The 19,071-nt window shown below is 45.0% G+C and overlaps 1 protein-coding gene across 1 annotated transcript in view; it reads left to right on the top strand.

The window, feature by feature from the left end:
• The window catches only part of hk1 (hexokinase 1), a 72,411-nt gene that overhangs the window by 36,818 nt on the left and 16,522 nt on the right, over positions 1-19,071 (top strand). Inside the window, exons 6-11 of the mRNA XM_059947294.1 lie at positions 5,388-5,487; positions 5,975-6,158; positions 7,906-8,061; positions 8,603-8,836; positions 12,488-12,792; positions 18,148-18,296. Of these exons, the coding sequence (XP_059803277.1) occupies positions 5,388-5,487; positions 5,975-6,158; positions 7,906-8,061; positions 8,603-8,836; positions 12,488-12,792; positions 18,148-18,296 (1,128 nt within the window). The remainder of the gene's footprint in view (positions 1-5,387; positions 5,488-5,974; positions 6,159-7,905; positions 8,062-8,602; positions 8,837-12,487; positions 12,793-18,147; positions 18,297-19,071) is intronic.

Here is a 19,071-nt window from a genome sequence, read left to right as displayed (position 1 = left end):
TCAGATGTGAGAAGTTAAAAACTGCAGCAAAATGTTTGTTGCTTTCCTGTGAATGGCAGGATACTCTTCTTTCTCAGAAATCCAGAAGTTGTCCAGAGCAGGTCAGTCAATCTCCTATTGAGCACACTATCAGAGTGCAGCTCACAAAGTTCTTCCTCTTCTCTCAAAGTCAAGTCCTCAAGCTGAGCACAAGATTCAGAGAAAGGGTCCCTCACCCTGTCGTACACTTCTGTTGAAAGGGAGGAAAAATACTGTTCAATTTTGTTCTGCAGTTCTTCCAGGTGGTTTTCTATAAGACTTTCTGATATCCCTCCTCACTCTCAAGCCCAAGCAGAATGGGCACGTTTCAAGATTTCCTTTTGCAACATGATTTTTCCAAAGATTCACGTTTCCTATTCAATCTAAAATCTTGTCACCTGAAGTCAAAACATTTTCTCTGGGGCCTTGCAGAAACGTGTTCAACTGGTTCATATGATGAGAAATGTCTGCTCAGTAGGCTAGTTTCTGCAGCCATTCTTCATCTTCAAAGCACTCAGCAAAACCTGGCCTACTATTTTCTTGAAAGTACTCCTGCAATTCACCTTTCAGCTCAAACACCCTACTAAGAACTCTTCCTCTGCTAAGCCACTGGATTTCTGTATGGAGCAGGAGAATGGTGTGTTCTTTGTCCACACTTACACACAGTTTTTAAAAATTGTCGCGTGAATTGGTCTTTGTTTAATATTAATAAAGTTAACTGTTTTTGTGGCATCTTCCAGACCTTTTCCATTTCATCTCCAAGAGTTTTTGACATCAGCACCTCTCTGTGAAGAAAGCAGTGTGCTATGACATCACGATTTTCTTTTTTTTACAAAAGAAATGAAATCTGTCATGGAGCTCACCATTGATGGAGCCCCATCAGTACAGATGTCAACAGAGTTCCTTCAATAGAGACCTTTTGAAGACAAAACATTAAATATATCTTGGCCTTTGCTTGCTTTGGGCATCTCTTTATGACAGAAAATGTTACCTTGAATTTCACCATCATTAACAAATCTTACAAATGCTCCAACTTGACATTTATTGGTGAAATCTGTTGACTCATTAACCTGGATAGAGAAGCTGTTTCAGTTTATCACACAAAACCTCTTCACCATCGTGAGACCAGTCATCAATACGTTGACTTATCATACTGTTTGAGAGTGGCCACCTTCTTGCCCAAACAAAAACCATGCAAGAGCCCCTTCTTGAGTTACTATGTGTGGATGATTGAGCTTCTGTCGTGCACACAGTTCGCCAAGGCTGCAAGGGCCTTTGGGTTAATGGTCAGTCTGAAGAAACCAATGATTCTCCATCAGAAGCCCCCTGGTGGAGCTTACAACTCACCTCAGATAACCATTAACAACCACCCTCTCACCACAGTTGAGCAGTCCACCTACCTGGGCAGAGTCATCTCCAACGATGCTATGGTAGTAAGAGACGTTGACAATCGACTTGCCAGAGCCAGCAGTGCCTTCGGGTGTGTCCAGAAACGTGTGGAAGAACCACCAGCTACATCTGTCCACAAAAGTCCGGGTGTACAGGGCTGCTGTCATCACAACACTGCTATCCGGCTCCGAAACTTGGGTCTTGTACCACAAGCAAATCCGGTTGCCTAAGTGTTTCCATCGGCACTGCCTCCGCTCCGTCGTGGGCGTCAGATGGCAAGATTGTGTCTCCAACAACAAGGTACTAGAGAAGGCTTAACTTCCAAGCTTTGTAGCCACTTTGTACTCAAGCAGCTCCACTGGCCAGACCACGTGTCTTACATGGACAACTCCGGGTTACCGTAAGCAGTACTCTACGGAAAACTCTCGCAGAGCAAGAGAGATCGTGGTGCCCTGCGAAAGGGGAGCAAAGGCCAGCTTCAGCAGCAGCTCCCTCAGGCAAATATCAAGATCGACAGCAGCCGGCTTGTGACAGAGATCGCTGGAGACCGCTGATCCACAGAGCAGCCAAGAATATTGAGTAATCCAGAACAGCGTGGAGGAGACGCGGGAAGGATCGTACTACCCAAGCGTCCACATCCCAGCTGTTCCCGTGTTCTGCAGATCCAACGATCATGCCATCGCTCCTGAGGACTCTTCCTTCCTGATCTTCACAAGCGAAGAACCAGCCATCATTATCATTCAGCATGAAACCTTTTCAATTTCTCAAACTGCATCTTGTCCTAGCATTTTACCCGCTATAATTTTATGAGCTGATCTCATTAGGTTCTCATCAACTGTGTGTCTTTTCCTTTTCTGGATAATAAGCTTTGCTACTAAATAACTTGCTTCCTGGGCCTTTTTTTTTACTAACTGTGACTTTATTAATAAACGCTTTACTCAGTTTTGAGATTCCAAAAGCCATTTAAAATGATCAGCACTTTTATGAGTCATGGCCGTGACTTGTAGTTAAGTGCCTTTTCAATTTTGTTGGAGCCATTGCTACATTTGCAAGTTGTTTCCCACAGACAGGGCACATTGGAATAGGGCAACTTGGATCACCAGTCCATATAAAACCCATTGATAAGAGGCTTTCATTGTAAAGATGGACTTTCTTTCGTCCGTTGTTGTACTAGTGCAGTGAAATGACTCGGAAGATAGTAATTCAAAAATCGGCACATTGGACCATCAGACACGTCTGTAAAACACGGGTTAATAAAATATAAAAATGGGCGAGTCCATGCAATTATCGGAAAACGCACTTCACCCTCCTCGTCAGCCTACCGTCCTCCCCTCTGTGCAAAACAGTACTCACCAATTATCAGCCTACCGTCCTCCCCTCCGTACAATACAGTGCATGTCAATTATCAACTGCTTCCCCTATCCCCCAAGGCTGCAAATGCCTCCTCCTTGGGAATAAGAATTTTCTCCAAAACTCCTCTACTTGCCTCTTATCTCTTGAGCAACCATGACTTATTTTCTCCTCAGTAAACACAGAGGAGAAATAGTCATTAAAGATCCCACCCACCTCCTGCAACTCAAGACACAGGCAGCTCTCCTGGTCCTACTTTCTAGCCACCCCTTCCCTTTATATTAAATAAGGCCATAACACCATTTGGCCCATCAAGTCTGTTCCACCATTCCATCACAACTGATTTATTACCCATCTCAACCCCATTCACCTGCTCTATTCCCATAATCTTTAACACCTTGACTAATCGAGAACCTATCAACCTCCACCTCAAACATACCCAATGACTTGGCCTGTATAGCTGTTGGGTTCAACCCATCCTTTTTGTACAAGTCATATCTTTACTGGAATAGATTGCAATTATCCATAAATTTGAAAACGTGCCCTCTACACCAGTTCTTCAGCCACCAATTCCATCTGCCAAATCATCCTATTCTTACCCTCACTGGCCATGCCAACAATTACTACCCTGGAGGTCTTGCTTTTCAGTTTCATACCTAGCTCCCTATACTCTTCAAGACCTCCTCCTTTTTCCTACCTACATTGTTTGTACCATTATGTAGTACGATTTCTGGCTGTTCACCCTCCCCTTTAGAAGGCTGAGGGCTTCCGAGACATCCCTGACCCTGGCACCTGGGAGGCAATGTACCATCCGTGATATAGTTACAGAACATCTAGGGATTTTCCTTAAGTTTACATGTCATACCTTCTCTTTGCTCTCCTGATTTCCCTCTTTAAAAATATTCTTAATCTTCTTGTAATCATCAAGGGATTTGCTCATCCCTAAACTTGCCAGGGTTTCCCGTCACCCTAACAGGAACGTGCTGTTCCTGGGCTTTTGATATCACAGTCTTAAAAGCCTCCCACTTACCAATGGTTCCCTTCAAACATGCACACCCAATAGACTTCTGCTATATCCTGCCATACTTACTGTCGGCCCTTTGCCATCATACCATCGCACACAGATCCAGAAAGATTCTTCATTGCTGTTTCTGTAACAGTTCTGTTTGACCAGTCAGGGTTGTTAGTCCTGAGCTGAACCCCGAACCTGGAGGACCAGAGGTCAACTCTTTATCTGGTCTCTCCCCTTTCACTTAGGCAGAGGTGATGCTATTAAGAGCCAAAGTATAAAACCCTCACTCCAGCCGGCAGAGCTCTCAGCGTCTTTCAGACATGCAAGCCTCCAAACCACAACAAGTTTGTGGCCTTCTCGGAGGAGATCCTGCCTAATTCCCCCCAAAACTGCTCCAGTTTAGGACCCTAACCTGTAGATGGTCATCTTGCTTTTCATTTTCCTTTATGTAGTGCAGTCCACATGCAGACTCATAAAGATAGAGCTGGTGCTGGAGACAGACAGGCTGCTGAAGGCAGACACACTGGGTGGTCACTCCAAAGAGAAAAGCCCCAGCTTGCTCACCCTATCTTCATAAGACATGCCCTCTAGTCCAGTCAGCATCCTGGTAAATCACCCTCTTTAAAATTCCACATCCCTTTAATGAGGCTACCGGAAATGAACACAATATTTCAAGTGTCGTCTAACTAGAGTTTCACAAAGCTGCAGCATTACCTCCCTGCTCCTGAACTCGAGAGCTATATTTAACCTACTTGAATTGTTTTTTTTTAATGTACATCTCCCTGACTGTCCAGAGGAACTTAAAGTAGTGCCCAAGCATTTGCTAATTGGTAGCTGTCAAAGAGAGCAGCAATGTGTCCTGGGAGCAGGGTTTTAGGATCCATTGACATTCGGAGCTGTGTGATTCAGATTTCTGCCAGCTGTTGTGGCACCAGCCCACGGGAACAATGGTTTTGGCTGTAAGGAGCCCTGATGCTCCCGTGCATGCTAATTGAAGACCTGTACTAAACTAGACCTGGGTGCAGTGCCTGAAGAATGGAAGTTAGTGAATGTTTTGAGAAGGGCTGCAAAGAAAAGCCTGGAACTATAGACCAGTCAGCCTAATATCTGTGGTGGGTATGTTTACTGCAGAGGATTCACAGAGATAAGAAATACATGAATCTGGAAAGGCAGGGTTTGATGAAGGGTAGACAGCACAGCTTTGTGCATGGGAGATCCTGTTTTATGAACTTGAGTTTTTTTTTTGATAATGTGATGAAGCAGGTCCTTGTAGAAGAGAAGGGAAAGATTTAATAAGAACTTAAAGGACATTTCTTTTTATACAGAGGGTGGTACGTATATGGAATGAGCTGTTAGACAAGGTAGTTGAGTTAGGTACAATAAAAGTTTAAAAAAAAATCAGTTGGGCAGGTACATTGGGTAGGAGAGGTTTAAAAGGTTACAGAGCAAACACAGGTATCTTGTTTGTCTTGGACTGGTTGAGCTGAAGGACCTGTTTCTGTGCTGGATGATCCTGAGTCTGTGACCTGAACCAGTGTGTGATCAGCCTTTTCCAATTTATCTAGAACGTTCTTTATTTCCTGGTCTATCACTCAGAAATGTTTCCTTTCCTCCCAAGGGCTATGATGTTGATATTATGGCTGTGGTGAATGACACGGTGGGCACCATGATGACTTGTGGATTTGATGACCGGCGCTGTGAAGTTGGCCTTATTATTGGTAAAAAAAAATATTGCAGTATTTCTTGTCTTTTACTTTTGGGCTGAACTTCTCCCACTGATGACTGGAGTCCATTACCCAAGCCACCAGTGGCAGCCTGCTACCCACAGGTCTGCCAGTGGCATGGGAAGTGGACAGGCAGAACTGGGCACTTGACACGTGGTTTCTAAGGATGACACCTCAGTAATCTGAGTGTGTACTCATCACTAAGGGTGTGTGTGCTTCATCCACCTCAGGAATCTCTGTACCCTTCTCCATGTGTGCTTGCACCATCTCATTGAGGCCTCGCTGTGTATACATGCCATCCCACTGGGGTTCCTGAGTGAACCCACTGCCAGCTGTGCTCATCGACCTGTTTGGGATTGGGACAAAGACTAGGGAGAACAAGCTGAACTCCGAAGTCGAGGGGGCACAGAACATTCATTTATACAAAATGGCATATTAGCTGTGTCTGGGTTACTCACCGTCTGTCACATTCTACACCCAGGTACTGGAACCAACGCGTGTTACATGGAGGAACTGAGACACATTGACCTGGTGGAAGGTGACGAAGGGCGTATGTGCATTAGCACAGAGTGGGGGGCGTTCGGCGATGACGGCTCATTGGAAGACATCAGGACAGAATTTGATCGGGAGTTAGATCGTGGTTCCCTCAATCCTGGAAAACAGCTGTAAGTCTCACATTTTACATGCTTGTTTATTAAATTAAAAGCTGCTTTAGGAACTTCCCAACATGTTGTATCAGTCTTAACTTATCAGGGAGTTACTTACCTCCCCTCCCATTGTTTTCCCATTGATGCCCATATGTGAATGATGAGATGGTGTTAATGAGGGATAGTTAGTCCAGTTCTGATTCCACCTGAGACGGTTCAGACCAGACTTTACTTTGGGACATCTTGAGATTATACCACTTGTGCATAAAATTCGGTTTCTCTGCTCCTTCCTGATAAGAAATATTTTTAGATATTCTATTTGGAACCTTTGTGGCTGTGTGAAACTTGAAATAAAAAAGAGATTATGCAGTTGGTGAAAATTTAAAAAAAACATGCTGGAAAATTAAAACAAAAGCAGAAAGTGCTGGAAATACGCAGCAGGTCAGTGCTCATCTGTGAGAATGAAGAAATAACCGGGAGGAATTCAGTGGGTTGAGCAGCACGTGGGAAGAGAAATGGAGTCGTCATTTCAGGTCAGAGCAACACTCACAAAATGCTGGAGGAACTTAGCAGGCCAGGCAGTATCTATGGAAAAGGGCACAGTGGACGTTTCAGGCCGAGACCCTTCGGCAAGACAGATCTCTTGTCAGAACTAAGAAGGAGATGAGCGAAGTCTGTAAAAATAATACTGTTAATACTCGGCAGCCAGGCAGTATCTATGAATGGACAGTTAATATTTCAGAGATGGAGTTTGTTTTCATTAGAATAGAGAGTTATATCATTTGCCCTTTTCAACTGGGGAGAAGTCCGAGGTGATTCACTCACGAAGGCTGAATCTGAAGGCAGAATGTAGGGTTTATGGCAGGATTCTTGGCAGTGTGGAGGAACAGAGGGATCTTGGGGCTCATGTAAGTTGTGCAAGTTGATAGGGTGATTAAGAAGGCACATGGCCTTCGTTAGTCGGGAATTGAGTTCAAGAGCCACAGGTAATGTTACAGCTCTATAAAACGCTGGTTAGACCACACTCAGAATATTGTGTTCAGTTCTGGTCGCCTCATTGTAGGGAGGATGTGAAAGTTTTAGAGGAGGTGCAGAGGAGATTTACCAGGGTTCTGCCTGCGTTGGGGAGCATGTCTAATGAAGGTAAATTGAGTGAGCTAGGACTTTTCTCTTTGGGGTGAAGTAGGGTGAGAGGCTACTTGATAGAGTTGTACTTGATGGTAAGGGGCATAGATAGAGTGGATAGTGAGAGGTATTCCCTAGTGTGGAAATGGCTAATACTAGGGGGCGAAATCTTAAGATGATTAGAGGGGAATGCCAGAGTGGTGGGTGCGTGGAACACACTGCCAGGGGTGGTGCCAGGGCAGATGCATTAGGGACATTTAAGGAATTTGTAGATAGGCACATGAGTGGCAGAAAAAATGAAGGGCTATGTGTGTGTGTGTGTGTGTGTGTGTGTGTGTGTGTGTGTGTGTGTGAGTGAGTGTGTGTGTGTGGGGGGGGAAGGGTTAAATTGATCTTGGAGAAGGTAAAAGGTCAGCACAACTTTGTGGGTTGAAGGGCCTGTGCTGTGCTGTAGTGTCCTGTGCTTCAGTTCGGATGGTTGGTTTTGTCAGCAGCACAGGAGCAAGCTGGATGCCACCAGCAGCAAAACAGACATTTCTCAACAACGAGAATAAGGAATTCTGACAACCTGGTGCCCGGCCACAGAAGAGGCTGTTGTTTGGCGGTGCCACATGAAATCTCACTGGTGTACCATTCGCAGGTTTGAGAAACTGATCAGCGGGATGTACATGGGAGAGCTTGTACGGCTCATCCTCGTAAAGATGGCAAAGGAAGGGCTGCTGTTTGAAGGGAACATCACTCCAGAGCTTCTTACCAAAGGCAAATTGGAAACAAAGCATGTATCTGCTATTGAGAAGTAAGTAATAATATTAATTCCATAAGACAGTCCCTTCCTCACTTGTTCTTGGTTTCAGTTGTGGTTAAAATCCTGAATTAATTTGTCACTTCCTAGATCAGCTCCATGGGAGTAGGAAGCTCTCTCCCTCTTTATCAAGTGGCTGAGCTTCCTAGTCAGATGAGGTAGAGACTACATACAGGTTCGTTGGTATGGTACCTGAGTCTGCCCTGCTCAGATATTTAGACGGAAATAAATAAGCTACCCATCTGACAGCTATTGAGAGAGCCTTCTTCTCTGACCCATTGCTGATCGGTAATTCCCTAGTGGTTAAGACCGACGTATTTGGAGCAGATCTCCTACAACTATAAGGTATTGGGGATATTAAGGTAGTTTTCAGAATTTGTGAAGTGGAAAGTGTTTAATGAAATGAAACACAAGTCCTGGGCAACGTAGTTGCACATTTCATCTGGTACTTTGGAGTTTTTAAACATACATTTCCGGATGGCTTCCTAGTTCCCCAGCTCTTCAGGTGATCCTGTGACCTGCTTTTGATTTGCAGAAGCAAAGGAGGTTTGGCGAAGGCCAGGGAAATCCTGATGCGCCTGGGGCTGGAGCCCTCGGAGGAGGACTGCATCGCCGTACAGCACGTTTGTACAATCGTTTCTTTCCGCTCGGCCAACCTGTGCGCTGCCGCTCTCGGGGCCATCCTCAATCGCCTTAAAGACAACAAGGGGGTGCCACGGCTTCGGACCACCGTGGGAATGGACGGATCGCTGTATAAAATGCACCCACAGTAAGTCTCCGCCCTTGCGTCACGCAGTTCTTAAACTGGTCTGCCGCTTCTAAATCGGATGCAAGTGTCAGGTGCCGGAACCCATCTGCTCCGGCGGGGTGGTCTGGTCTCAATAGACCTCAGCTGCCAAGCTGAAGGATTGAAAGCCAATTAGCAGAAATCTGATTTACTAACTGTTTATGCCAGTAGACTGTGGACATTGTACACGGACAGAATGGGAGCTGTAGTAGTTGGCCGGGGTTATTTTTGTGGATTTTGTGTCTGTGTAACCATCCAGTACTCACTGCTTTTGTCTGGGGAAATTATTCTTAGTGGGCGAAGATTTTGTTGTGTTAATATGGTTTGCTTCACTTTATAAATAGACTAATCTGAGTAAATAACACAGGCTCCATGCATATAACTAATGATTCACAAATGCAAGGGCAAATCCATTTTGCGCATCCATTGATCCATTAGCCAGTAGTCAAGAGTCAGTTGGACTTACTTTTTTGTCAACTTTTCCTGTCTCAGCAGTTAGTGCTGATGACTTCCCAGCATTGTCCAATGTCAGAGGGGCTTTTGTAGCTCCTGTAGCTCAGCCAGGGCAGGACCAGAGCATAGTTCAACCTCAGCTTTGTTCCTACAGCTCTTACTTCTTGTAACCAGAATGCTTCCTTACTGGTCAAGCCGAGCGCAATTGTAGAGACCTTTTTAAACCCGGAAGCCTTCAACCTCCACTGCAAAGCAGGTAGAAACTTTTGTATTGGTACACGGAATGCAGAAGTAGCAGACGTACCTGGGCTAAGGGTGTTCCTAACAGTAAGGTTCCATTTGTGAAGCAGCTCGAGCTGAACTGAGAAAAGAGCATGTCAAACACGCTACACTGCTGTATAACTGCACGAGCCTAAACCCAAGCAATGGCAGAGTTAATAAGGCGGTCAGTCCTTCACAAATTTGAATAATCTGTTAAATTAATTTTATCTTTCCTAGTTGTTTATGAGTAGCAATGTGATGTCGTATTACAGCTGGTCTATAGAAAAGAAATATTGATTTATCAGTTGACTAGTTCCAAGTTGACTAGTTGACTAGTTTGAGGAGTAGCATGGGAATTCTGTTATTTGGAGTATTGTGTATAGTTCTGCTCACCCTGTGTTTGGAAGGATGGAGAGTCTTTGGAGAGGATGCAGGGGAAACTGGCCAGGATGCTGCCTGGAATAGAGAGCCACAAGGAGATGTTGGACAAGCGGACAAGCTTGGTTGTTTTCTCTGGGGTGTCAGAGGTTGAGGGGCATTCCGATAGGGTTTCATAAAGTAATGAGATGCATTAATAGGGTAGGTAGTCAGTCATTCTCTAATGCTAGAGGACATGGTGTTAAGGTGAGAAGGGAAAGTCTTTAAGGAAGGTGTATGGAGTAAGTTTCCTTTACGCAGTGCTTGGTTCCTAGAGCCAGTGTAGTGGTGGATGCAGACACAATAGTGGTATTTAAAAGGCATTTCGGCAGAAATTGGAGGGATATGGATCACATACAGGAAGATAGGTTTAGTTTAATTTGGCACCACAATCAGCACAGATATGGTGGGCCAAAGGGCCTGTACAGAGGGAGCAGGAGAGTGAGAGAGCAGCAATACAGCCCTCCAGCACAACAGGTCCCTGCCAGCCATGGTGCCCACTCATCTATTCCCAATTTCTTGCCTTCAGCCCATCTTCCTCTAAACCCCTCCACCAGCTGGCTCTGTCCAAGTACTTCTTGGAGCTGCCTCAATCACTTCCTCTGGCAGCCTGCTCCATGCACTCACCACCCTCTGTGTGATAAAGTTGCTCCTCAAGCCCTTTTAAATATTGTGAATTGCCCTAAATCTGTGCCCTCTAATTTTGGACTCCCCCACCCTAGGGGGAAAGACTGTGACCATTCACCATATCAATGCCTCTCATGATTTTATAAGCCTCTCTAAGGTCATATTTCATTTTTCTGTGCTCCAAGGAATAAAAAGACGTGTGTGTGTGTTTCTTTTAATCACTTGCCTCAAAGCAAGTCAAGTCAAGTCACTTTTTTATTGTCAGTTCGACCATAACTGCTGGTACAGTACACAGTAAAAATGAGAATGTTTTTCGGGACCATGGTGCTACATGAAACAGAACAAAAACTACACTGAACTACGTAAAAAACAACACGGAAAAGAAAACTACACTAGACTACAGACCTACCCAGGACTTCATAAAACTGCAGGCATTACAATAAGTAATAAACAAGACAATAGGGCAGTAAGGTGTCAGTCCAGGCTCTGGGCAAAAGGTGAATTTTGACCTGTAGGTGTCTCGTGTCTCAAAATTTCATTGCTTAATGCTGTATTTTTCAGTGTTATGTGATTGAAAGCTGATTTTACTTTTCTGGAGTGAAACCAGAATGGAAAGTTTCTGGGTTGCTTCACGTCTTTCCAGCTGTTCAACCAGGCACTTCCAGGCTGGAGTTACCCTTGTGCCTCTGACGCGGTTTCCTTTTCAGGGTGCGATGGGTGACATCATTTCCCTGTCTGGAGCCTTGCAGGGGAACTGGACCATGTCCCAGGAGCGACCATCATTGGACACTCCCGGGACACCCTGGTCTTCCCAGCAGCACTAGTCTGGGACCCCTCTCAGGTAAGTCTGTAGCTACCTTTCAACCTCTGGGTGGCCCACACACTGTTCTAATCTCCATCCTGATCCCAGGTACTCTGAAGCCCAGACCCCAGTTCCACAAGCTGCTGTCCCCTTCATTCACTGAGGCCCAGGCATGCCTTAGTCATCCACCCTCACTAGTCCCATCCCTGACCTTTGCCCCCTAAATTCCTAGCTCGGTGACCTGTTCAGGCCCTCAAACGATGCCTCAATCCCCCCACGTACCTCCAGTGTGAACTCCCCTACATGTCACGGTATACACCTTCAGTCTCTTTTGCCCCTTCGCTGCTTGATACAACACAATGAAATGTGATCCCCTTTTCCCTGCACGGACCTGCTCCTGTTGAGTCCAGCCTCACAGCACGTAATCAGTCAAGAAAATTTTGTCGCACCCATTCTTCTATGCCAAACATCTCGGACGGCAGTAAAGTTTGTAGCAAGAATCCCATCGAACTATTCCTGGCATCCTGCCGCAAAGCCGAACTGTTGACATCTTAGCTCCTGAAGTATCCTCAGAAGTATTTACTGGGGCTTCCTCGGATAGGAATAGCTTGTCAGTCACAGTGGAAGTAATTACCTGAACACAAGGTGTTCAGAAATAGCTGGTTCCTCCCTCGCACTGTGCAAAACATATTCTTGTATCTAGCTAATAATCTAGAGTCTCTGATTGTACTCAACAAGATTCCAAGTGTCTTGACTGGAGTACTGTCACTATATGATAAATCCTCTCTCTGGTATGGTGTTCCATTTAGAACTATTGTGAAACAAATGAGCTTAGAAATGCTGGGACGGGCCTTAACTGACCAAACAAACCCCTGACGAGCTGGCACGATAAGTGTGGTTTTGAATGATTATTTTCAACAGGTCCCTGGTGTGGCTCAGCCCAGGAGCCGAACCTGGACCCTGCACTGTGTGAACTTACCAGGGCAGCTCCACGCACCTTCCGCTTGCTATGAGGGTAATCTTCCGCTCCTCTGCTGTGCGGAAGAATTCCTACGGTCTGATGTCTCTTGCAGGTTTGCCAGGCGCCTCCAGAAGACGGTGAGACGGCTGGTTCCTGACTGTGATGTCCGATTCCTGCTTTCGGAGAGCGGCAGTGGGAAAGGGGCTGCCATGGTGACCGCGGTGGCGGAGAGGCTAGTGTCGCAGCGCAAGGAAATGGACAAGACGTTGGCGAGCTTTACGCTGACGCAAGAGCAGCTGTTTGAGGTGAAGAAGAGAATGAGGAAGGAGATGGAGTTGGGCTTACAGAAGAAAACTCACGACAGTGCCACTGTGAAAATGTTACCATCCTTCGTTCGGAGCACCCCAGATGGGACAGGTACTGAGTTACACGTTAAACTCTCGGGGCTCTCTGAGCAACGCATCTCCCGTTGAACTGCTAGCTAAGTACAAGTGTGAAGCTAATGGCAAGTTTCAGCAGCTGCTCTAACGAGCTGAGGAAGAGTGTTCTCACTCTCTGTGTCTGTTTACAACTGAGTGGGATAAGGAGAGAAATCGCCATGAAACAGTACAGTTGAATGAGTTGGTCAAGTCATAGACACCTATTGAACTTTGAAACTCCAGTAACACCTTGGTGTTGTTCCTGAGGCTGCTCAGTTTTGTTGCCCATGTTCCTGGAGACTTTAAAAGTGAGAACACTAGCACAGGAAAAATACAGGAAACACTAGAGGAAAGATGTCAACAAAATAAGAGAGTGTACAGAGGAGATTTTCTAGAATGTTACCAGGGTTTCAGCACCTAAGTTACAGAGAAAGGTTGGACAAGTTAGGTCTTTATTCTTTGGAGTGCAGAAGGTTGAGGGGGGACTTGATAGAGGTATTTAAAATTATGAGGGGGATAGATAGAGTGGACGTGGATTGGCTTTTTCCATTGAGAGTAGGGGAGATTCAAACAAGAGGACGTGAGTTGTGAGTTGAGAGTTAAGGGGCAAAAGTTTAGGGGTAACATGCGGGGGAGTTTCTTTACTCAGAGAGTGGTAGCTGTGTGGAACGAGGTTCCGGTAGAAGTGGTAGAGGCAGGTTTGATTTTATCACTTAAAAAGAAAATTGGATAGGTATATGGACAGGAAAGGAATGGAGGGTTATGGGTTGAGTGCAGGTTGGTGGGACTAGGTAAGAGTAAGGGTTCAGCACGGACCAGAAGGGCCGAGATGGCCTGTTTATGTACTGTTGTTGTTATGTGGATATACAGTGATATAATTTCTCTGCTCCAGGGAGAAATGGAGATAGCAGTTCATGCAGCTTGATTTTGGGCACTCTGATGCAATTAAACTAACATGGGGGCATAATTTTCAGCTGAGTAGACGAAAGTATGGTGGGGGGAGGGTGAGATTGGCAGGTGTGTAGAATCCCCTGCCAGGATGGTGGTAAAGGCAGATGTATTAGGGACATTTTAGAGACTCCTAGAAAGGCATGTGGATTGAATTTAAATGGAGGGCTGTGTAGGGAGGGAAGGGATGGACTGATCGAAGGGTAGGTTTATAAGATCAACACAGCATCATGGTGTAGTGCCCTATGTTGTAATCAAGTTCAAACATCTCTAATCCTTTTGAGTGAGTCAGAGAAACCACCACTGGAGGTTCTGGAAATGGGTACTGACAATACACTGCAGGGTGGAGTGTACCAACACAAGTTCATAGGGTCCATCACCCTCATTTTTATGCAGCTGCCTCTATTTGCTTTATAAAGGAAATGCCATTGTTAAAAATGATCAGAAAGTACAAGATGCAGACCCTCCTGATATCACCCACACACTTCGTCCCTTGCAGCAATTCATCCAAGTTGTGAGGCCTTAAGGCAGATATTTCTACAGCACTCAGACTCACAGTGAGCCTCCCCACAAACAATTATTCCCTTCAGCAGTATTAATGGCAGCAGAAATAAACAGCATAAATAAAAATGTGTTTATCCATCTAGCTTATGATTATCTTTGGGTCTTACTAAAAGTCTTGGTGCATGCTTGAACCGGAGGTAGAAGTTTTCCACACGTAACAGTGCATGAAGCTTCACAACAACTCGATCCAAATTACACCGGCATTTCTGTACACCTTACACCTTGCATACAGGGACTCGGGCACATCAGATGTGCAGATGACAGTAGGTATCCCCAGCGGAAACTGGATCACATTTTTTTGCTTTAGAAACCTGGGCGTCTTTTTTTTAATGATGCTCTGTTCACAGTGACAACAGCATTGAGGTGTCTGGTGTCTGGCATCGCAGTGTTAGATACCATAGGCAGGAATGCAAGCTGGGTGAGTTGTACTGACATTTCTTGACCTTATTATGGTGCCTCTTGTCTACTCAATTATATTCCCACTTATGGCTTTCTAACACCACCTGCCTTCGTGATGTGCTCTGGTACATTTGGTCCCTTCATTCATTAGTGACGGAGCACTTTTGAAAATTGTGAATGTTTTGGCAATGTGCAGCATTTAAATTAATTCTGTGGGCATTTGCAGCTTGCCTGCAAGAACCAAACCAAGAAGCTGAAGAGTGTGGTAAAGCTGCTGGCTTGGCCCCAGAGACCCAGGTTCGGTCCTCCAGTCCTGCTGCTGACTTTGTGCATTCTCTCTGTCGCTATGTGGGCTCAATAGGAAGAGGGGAAAGAGGGGGTGTGCCCACATATCCCGTCTTGCAAAAGCCTCACAGGGAAGTTGCACTCCAACCGAATAAAGCGTTGGTCGGTGTGGTTCTGCTCACCATCTTTCAGGAAGGATGTGAACGTGCCAGGGAGGATGCAGGCAAGATTCCCCAGAACAGGATGGTACCTGGGATGGAGTGTTTCCATTCTGAGGAGAAGCTGGAGTGGATAGATCCGTTTTCTCTGGAGCAGAGCAAGTCAAGAGGAAAGCTGATTGAGGATATAAAATGATGAGGCATATAGTTAGGGCAGACTGTTGGAATTGTTTCCAATATCAAAGATTGATGAAGCTAGAGGATATAGATTATATAGATATAGAGGATGTAGATTTAAGGTAAAGCATAAAATAGTTAAAGGCGATTGGAGGGGGATGTTTTTCCACACACACAGTGGTGCGTACCTGGGATACAGTGCTGGTGAGATTGGAGGAAGCAGAGTTGTTAACAAAATGTAACCTGTGTTGGATGAGCAATGGAATCACCTAAGCTTTGAAGACCATAAGACAGGAGCAGAATGAGTCCCTTTGGCCCATTGGGTCTGTTCCTCCTTTCCACTGTGGCTAATTTATTATCCCTTTCCACCCCATTCTCCTGCTTTCACTCCATAACCTTTGATGTCCTGATTAATCAGGAACCTGACAGCTTCCACCTTAAATATACCCAATTCATCTGGAGATGAATTTCATAGATTCACACACTCTGGCTAAAGGACATTTTCCTTATCTCTGTTCTAAATGGACATCCCTCAGTTCTGAGGCTGTGCCCTCTGGTCCTAGATTCCCCCACTATAGGAAACATCCTCTCCATATCCACTTTATCCAAACCTTTCAATATTTGATGTTTCTATAAAATCCTCCCTCATTCTTCTAAACTCCAGCATATACAAGCACAGAGCTCCTCGTATGTTGCTGGGATCATTCTTGTGAACTTCCCCTGGACCCTGTCCAATAGCAACACACCTTTCTTAGATAAGAGGCCCAAAACTGCTCGCAATACTCAAGTGTGGTCTGGCCAATGCCTTATAAAGCCTCAACATCACATCCTTGCTTTTGTATTCCTGTCCTTTCGAAATGAATGCTAACATTGCATTTGCCTTCCTTACCACCCACTCAACCTACAAGTTAACTTATAGGGAATCTGCATGAGTGCTCCCAAGTCCCTCTCCGCCTCCGATTTTTGAATTTTCTCTGCATTTAGAAAATAGTCCACACCTTTATTCCTTGTGCCAAAGTGCGTGATCATCTGCTTTCCCACATTATAGTCCACCTGTCACTTCTTTGCCCATACGTCCTTCTGCAGACACCCCACTTCCTCAACACTATCTGCCCCTCCACCTATCTTTGTATCGTCCGCAAACTTGGCAACAAGGCCATCAACTCCTTCAGTGTACAACGTGAAAAGAAGCAGTCCCAACACTGACCTCTGTGGCACACCACTAGCCACCAGCAGCCAACCAGAAAAGGCCCTCTTTATTCCCATTTTTTGCCTCCTGCCAACCAGCCAATGCCAATGGCTGCCAATTGGTGAGCATGGACCAGGTAGACCACATGTCTTCTTTCTGTGCAGTATGATTTGGATAAATCTTGTGCCAGGTGATGCCTACGGATCTAGCTTGTACTTCCCAATGCAATATGGGATGTTGCTCTTTAAGTTTAGGGTCTAACCCTGGATCCCAACCTGGATGTAGCCATTGTTACAGTTCATTCAAGGAGGATGGCGGAAGGAATATTTTAAATAGCATTCAATGGAAAGAAAGGTATGCTTTGCTGAATCTCTAAGCCTAGACATTTAAAGGCGATTTGCACAGATAACTGAAAAGGAAAATCTAAAAGATGGCGAATGAGATTAAAGCTGTTGTCCAAATGATTTTTACCATCAAAGGGCTATTGATTTTCTCTGCTGTAAGTTCCAGTTTTTTCCCTGTAGCCTGAGAGCAAATAGTCAAGCACAGAGAGTTTGCTTTAATGCAGCACATTATCAAACACTCAGAATTTTCAGAAGTGTTCCAGAGTTAAAGAATTCACGATGGATGAAGATGAAGAGACCGGAAATTCTGCAGCCGTTTTCAAAGATGGGTGGACCCTGCAATTGGATGTCAATGAGTGGACAAGTTGGCATGTGGAGTATAATTGTGAAGCGTGTGAAGTATTCTCTTTGAAAGAATTAATTAGCAGTTATTTGAATGAGACTAAAAAATACTGCGGTGTAAAGGGATTTGTGTGCTTTAATATGTGAAACACAAAAAGTTGGCGCCCCTTCGTTAGGATGGCTTTCAGAATGTTGGCCTTTTACTGTAATGGAGGCAATTCCAAGTTAACAAATTTCATGACACATGCCAGTGATACCTGATTCTGATTTCAAGGAAGTTTGGTAGATTGATTCCTTGGATGGAAGAGTTGACTTGTGCAGAGAGATTGAAAAGGTTGGGCTTATGCTGATAGCATTTTAGAGAATTGAGGCGAGACCTAGCCGGAAGATGTACAGTTGGGAGGAGAATCGAGAGCATGGAAGCTGAGCAGATATTTTTTCCAGTGGGGCCATCCATAAGCAGGGGCATCAGTTCAGAATAAGGGACTGACCCTTTCAGATGGGGGTGGGAAGGAGTCAAAAGCTATCCAGCTTGCTTTCTTATAGCCAGTACCAACAGTTAAACAAATACTATGTTTCAATGACAGTGTAATTTGGAAGAGTACTTCTGGTACTTTGAAATAAATATTCACTGCTGATCTTTGGCATTCTCTACCAAAACACCGGTGAAGGTAGAACCACTGAATATATGGCAGGCAGAGATTGTCAGACATTCGAACAGCAATGACATTAAGGGGTAGGCGGGAAGGGAAATCGGGGAAGTGGTGTTGAGACCATGATTGACGTTACTGAATGGTGAAGCAGCCTTAAGGGGCTAATCGCCTGACCCCTGCTCTGGGTTCTTTCAGCCTTATGTTCTGGTGGGTTTTTTTCAGATAAAAGTCATATATCAACACTAATTAAGCATCAAAACATGATACATTTCTTCAAAAAAAACTTTTTAACAGAAAATGGGGATTTTGTGGCCCTTGATCTTGGAGGAACCAACTTCCGTGTTCTACTTGTAAAAATCCGTAGTGGCAAAAGGCGAACAGTTGAAATGCACAACAAGATCTATGCCATTCCTCTGGAGATCATGCAAGGAACAGGTGAAGAGGTGAGCAATTTTCTTGATAAAACTTATTTTTCATCCTGCTTAAGTGCACTAAGTGTGCTATATATTGTACCAATGCACAATTTGGCCTCCTCGTCCCACTTAAAAATTAGTGAAATTGTTCAACTGTGTGTAAGAGTGAGTTTGGAATGGCTCTTGTCAGGAGTGTTTAAAAGCGGCAGCTTTTGCTTTAATACTGTACTGAGATACGTCTGATTTCGAAGTTACTCAGCCCACGGCAACCAGTGCAGGCTGTGATAAGATGAAGGGGGAGTATGTCAGTCTTTTGTGTGTGAGTTCACCCTCCCTCATGCTCTGCTCTGTTAGACTGTCTTTCACAAGTATCACAGATCAAGGTATGCAGCTACTATGTAATAGATCCTGTAGATGCTATAAACTGCTTCTGTCTGCATTGCTGATGGAGTGACTGAACTGTGGGTGGGGTGCCTGTCAAGAAGGCTGAGTGGTTTTGAGCTTTCTGAGTATCGTTGAAGCTGCACTCGCCCGTGCACTCTCCTGACTTGAGCCTTGAGATGGTGTGAGGAACGCAGCAATATTATTAAACCATGTGCTAATTATTTACCAGCAATCTTAAGACTCAAGACCTCCAAGAGTACCGCAATCTTGTCGTAGGGTTTGGAAAGCCTCCAGTGACCTGGAGAGTTGTGGGCTGGAGTTAGGGCCTTGCGCTTTGATTCTTGGTAGGGTCACCCATGCCAACAGGTCAAAGGGTAGAAGCCAGACTAAGAGTGGTTCATCTCTCAGAGTTAATGACCCT

The sequence above is a fragment of the Hypanus sabinus genome, chromosome 22 (assembly GCF_030144855.1).
Source record: "Hypanus sabinus isolate sHypSab1 chromosome 22, sHypSab1.hap1, whole genome shotgun sequence".
NCBI lineage: Eukaryota > Metazoa > Chordata > Chondrichthyes > Myliobatiformes > Dasyatidae > Hypanus > Hypanus sabinus.
This window is presented reverse-complemented; position numbering and strand designations above follow the sequence as displayed.